This window comes from Botrytis porri, assembly GCF_014898465.1.
Source record: "Botrytis porri strain MUCL 3234 chromosome Unknown BPOR_014, whole genome shotgun sequence".
NCBI classification, from domain to species: domain Eukaryota; kingdom Fungi; phylum Ascomycota; class Leotiomycetes; order Helotiales; family Sclerotiniaceae; genus Botrytis; species Botrytis porri.
In genome coordinates, this window is record NW_024066088.1 from 48,491 (window position 1) to 53,183 (window position 4,693).

The window sequence follows — 4,693 nt, forward strand, 5'->3', positions numbered from 1 at the left end:
TGATAGTAAGTCGATATATGAAGGAAAAGGTTTGATGTAGAGAGAAGACCTCATTCTTCAGCCATGGGCACCCAGCGCTGGCCGAGTCCGCCAATCTGTACCATGAAGCCGAGGATGAATTGCTAGTAGCGATATTTGGCAATCAAGTGACTGCAAGACCTTTAAACATCATGTTATCCGTGAGCGGGAGGCGTTCGACAGCATTAATGTTCTTCGCAGGGAAGTGCACATTTGTAACTTGCGAAATCAAGCCCTTGTTTATGATATCATTTCTACTTCTCTGTAGTATTTTGCAGTTTAGTTGTACCCAGGTACCTATCTCGAGTGGTGTTCTCATGGTGACAAATTGACTACATGTCAAAATGTCAAAATGTCAGATATCGTTCCATTGTTGTAAAATCATAATCAAATGGAATATGTTCCCATGATGGCTCCATTCGAGAGTCATGTGTATGTTGATAGTTATCACATCATTTGTACGGAAACAAATGTAAAAACTGCATCTATCACACAAACACCTTGAATGCGGAGATTGAAAGACTTCAAGAAGAAGTGTAGAATATGAGATGGCGCGTATGAACTATGGCGCGCAGAATGAGAAACGCTGGCAGCAAAATCTCAACATGAATAAAGCTCCAAGTTAGATTTGATGCAGGCTCCCGCTGGCGCATGAACCAAATGATGGGCACTTCTAGGTGCCTAGCAGATGTAAACAAACAAACGAGCGAGCAAACGAAACAGTGGTTTTTCAAGAGATGAAATTCAGATATCGAACGGGTGTTCGTTGAAGAAGGAAGGTGCAATACTCAAAGGTACCTCCAGTTTGGATTTTGAAGTTCATTTGAGAGAGAGGGGTAACTTGGTATTCATTCTCCTCCTTATTTCCAAACCACTTCCCCCTCTTCTCATATTCACTTATTTGATACAGATAGATTGGATGCCTACACGCCAACCAGCTATAAAAATCTTCCTATCGTCTCTCAACCTTCTTCCAAAAGCAACTACATCCCTCCCTCCACCAAACTCCCTTTTCTACTGATACCAATTCAAAACATAACTTCAAAATCATCTTTTAATACTTTGAACGAGCCTCAACTTACTAAAGATTAACCACTCGAGTCGTGCGCCATATTTCCAGATTCTCAACTGATCTTTCAAGGCAGCCTTCCTTCAGCATCGTTTCATCTCACTTCACAATTCACAACGGGACGTGTTGCGCCCATACAGCAATTATCCTACGATAACAAGTGAGTAACTACCTATATCCACGCATTCATCCATCTCATATTTATCTCGAGCTTTGAGATTACCCAAATTCCTCCACAGTCCCTTTGGCTTTCCACAGATAGATTGGTTGTCTCGTTCGATCCAATTTACAACTTCTTCCGTACTTCACTTTTCCTGGAAGTAAAACCGGAAAGTGATCTAAGTTTATAAATTACAATCTCAAATCTCAGGCGCTATGCAGATTTTCTAATTTGTTGATAGAACAGCTCAACTCCAATTATCTTCCACGATTAACAGCAAACCTCCTCATATCAATTCGTCAATTTCTACTCGAGATGTCATTCCGCAACAACCGTTATGCTCCTGCTGCTGAGTGTGTATTCCAATAAATTCTGCTGTGTGTTTGAGTTAATCAAGATTTGTAGGCGCGCAGGCGTTATTCCAGTCGGGTAAGTCAAACGATACTCATTATGCACAACAAATACGCATGAGTCGACAGATGATTCTTCTCTTCGTGCTATCTTTCATGAAGTTCGCTGACAATACTGTCTACAGATTCAGATTTAAATGCAGACATTGCCATATCTACAAAACCAAGGATTGCTTTTCGAAGAAAGAGATTGCTTCATACGCAAATCAGTATGCTCGAAATCCGGGCATGACACTCGACCCTATAGGCTCACTTCTACGATGCTTTGGTTGCAAGGGCGGACAAGCTTCGGAGCGCCAGTGCGAGGGGCCATGCTCTAAGTGGAAATCTTTGGACCAGTTTAGCAAGGCTCAAAGATCTAGGGGCAACGGGGTAAATATGCGAAATTTCCACAACTGGCTTCTACTTTACATGCGTGTAATGACTAACGTGTTGTTTATAGTGGTGCATGGAATGTGTTCAATGGAAGGAAGGCCATCATCCAGAGGTCAATACTACACCTGCTCCTGGCACCGAGCTAGAGCTACTTGATATGACCAGTGATGCGCCTGAGCTCACAACAGGTTCTTCTTATGCTGCGAGCATGGCGAGTGTAAGTACTTTCTGCCCTCATTCCATTGTACCAGATGACTTCGTTCATTCAGAGGGTGATAATCGAGCCCTGAAGTAGTTTACTGCTTACTGATCAACGTTTCACAGTTGTCCCTTGGCAACACTCCAAACGGTTCCCAGCTTGCACCACATCTACGAGCAGCTGCTGGCAGTCAAATTGAGAACCGCTCACAATCATCTATGAGCAACGCCTATGAAGGTGCTCGTACAGCGGATCTGCCAACTAGTTCGGATGTATGGTCTACTCGAGACTCAAGACGTCGTGCAGGTCCTTCCATACATTACAATGCATATGATGCCAGTGGAGTACGTCATTCTCAAGAAAAGGCAATGTCTTTGACCTCTCGTGCTACTTCGACTGCTGGCGCACTCAGCGCGACTTCTGTTGCCAGGGGTGCCGCCAGAGCTCCTCGCGTGGTTGTTAACCCATCCACTGGTTGGGCTAAGCCTGTAAGTCTCTTGATATGAATGTTAATTTCACTCATTCAGCTCTATCACTTATTTTGTATTTCTATCAAATATGCTAATGAAACTTTTACTTTCAGATCGGCAGTCGTACTGCACAGCCAGCCAATCCAGGTGCTGTCACTGCATGGGCTCCAGAATCGAATGAGGTTTACCACAGATCGGTCTACGACTCGAGCGATGACGAAATGTGAATGGAATGACTATGGGAAGGTTCGAAGCCTGCTCATTCCATTGGTTGCTCCCCCGGGCACCATGTTTTCCTGCGGAGAATTGAACGTTTGCAACGACTTTATGGATTTTATTTATTTAAGGCTTCTGGAATGAGTGAGCGACTTTCTATCAAAACACTTTTCTTTTCCACGAATTAGTAATAGCTTTTCCATTCTTCTCTGAACTCTATTAACGTTGGCGTTTCTCTCGAGCTCCGTTCACGGCATGCGGTGGTTTCATGGCTCTGCCTTGGATTCGACTGGAGATGCTGGCAAACCAGCTTCATTAACGATGCGTTGCTGTAGATAGTTAACACAAACGTTTTATTTACAGATGAAGTATTATTAGTGATGTGCTGTTGTATGTTCTGTTCGTTGTAGAAGCTCTCCTAGACCTTGGTGTTTTGAGATCCCATATTCATTGAACTTTGTGGAAAAGATCATTTTGCAGTTTGATTTCTCAAGGATGAGTCCAAAGGCCGTTTTACATTTCATCCTTCTGGGGATTCATATTAATGAGTAATGTAGACTTATCACCTCCTATTCGATAGTTCATGGGAGTATCACTGCACTATCAGAATAGTCTGGCTAGCTTCTATAGAGGGGCTTCAGTTGGGAGGTTTATAAGTTAGGTAGGTTGTTAGGTAGGTAGATGCTAGAGTGGTTGGAATATAGTGAGGAAGGGTGACTGGTGAATGGCTATGCAATTAATGCGCCTTTTCAATGGTAATGTGGTGTGGTATTGGAGAAGAGAGGGAGAGGGAGAGGGAGAGGGAGGATTATCCGTTTGGATATATTTGTGTGTGTGGTAGGTTGGTGGCTGGGATTTTGTTTATGTTTCTGTTTGAAGAGGTAATGATGGGTTTATTGGGGGATTGGGAGATGGGGGAAGATATGTGGAAGAGGGGAGAGGACGGGATGGGATGAAAAAGATGAGATGAGATGTAATAGGAGATGTAATGGTAATGGCAATGGAAAGTGGGGGTATTTGAGTTATAGGAGTGAGTTTGAGAACGAAGATGAGGATGAAAGTGAGATACTAGGTAGATGAGATGGGTGATATGGATGAAATAAGAGTTGGAAGAATGTGGTTGGTTAATGAGTGTAGTGTATGAATTGAGTAGTGGCTGTAGATGTTGCTTATTAGATGTTAGATCGAGATACTAAATGTTATAGTACTAGGGCACAGATAATGGCCGCCCGGGATTTCCCCGGATTTTAGATTCAACTATAAATCATTTAGTCCTTATTATTAAATCAATTATTTTTGATATTATGCTTTTAAATTTTAATAATCTTTTGATTTATATATACATATTAATAGTATAAAGTTATATAAGATTATTTAGTTTATATTTTTTAACATTTAACATATTAATCTTTTATTATTAGAGGTTTACCTTCTTAATAATCTTACTATTATAAGAACTATAGTACTATATATATACGAAAAATGAGAACTCTTACTTAGTAAGACTTAATTCAAGCGATCTCATTGATTAAAATGAATTTCGATTTTATTAGTATTATAATATAATATAATATCTAATCGTCTTTTTCAATAGATCGTTTTTCTTAGAAACTATCTTAATTAAATTAAATAAAGAATTAAAAAAGTAATAACTATATAAAGTAGATTAAGAGCTTTTAAATAATATAATTTTTTAATTCTGATTTCAAATATAAAATCTATATAGAGAATTGAAGTTTATATGTAATGTTTTAAAGCGAATTAAAGATTTTCTTA

General features: G+C 40.2%; 1 protein-coding gene across 1 annotated transcript; it reads left to right on the forward strand.

Annotated features, from left to right (window-relative positions):
- Positions 1-1,025: 1,025 nt before the first annotated feature.
- EAF01_009409 (uncharacterized protein) lies at positions 1,026-4,011 on the forward strand. The gene is made up of 7 exons (XM_038917665.1): positions 1,026-1,247; positions 1,489-1,600; positions 1,653-1,676; positions 1,783-2,029; positions 2,100-2,249; positions 2,357-2,719; positions 2,815-4,011. Exons 2-7 carry the CDS (start codon positions 1,563-1,565, stop codon positions 2,926-2,928), a joined length of 936 nt encoding a protein of 311 aa, XP_038766474.1. The 5' UTR covers positions 1,026-1,247; positions 1,489-1,562; the 3' UTR covers positions 2,929-4,011.
- Positions 4,012-4,693: the final 682 nt, after the last annotated feature.

Excerpts from the sequence above, each read along its gene's own strand:
- EAF01_009409 (XM_038917665.1), top strand. The coding sequence starts at position 1,563 with ATGTCATTCCGCAACAACCGTTATGCTCCTGCTGCTGA. Across the intron at positions 1,601-1,652 it reads CGTTATGCTCCTGCTGCTGA|GCGCGCAGGCGTTATTCCAG; the intron begins GTGTGTATTCCA and ends CAAGATTTGTAG. Across the intron at positions 2,720-2,814 it reads CCACTGGTTGGGCTAAGCCT|ATCGGCAGTCGTACTGCACA; the intron begins GTAAGTCTCTTG and ends TTTTACTTTCAG.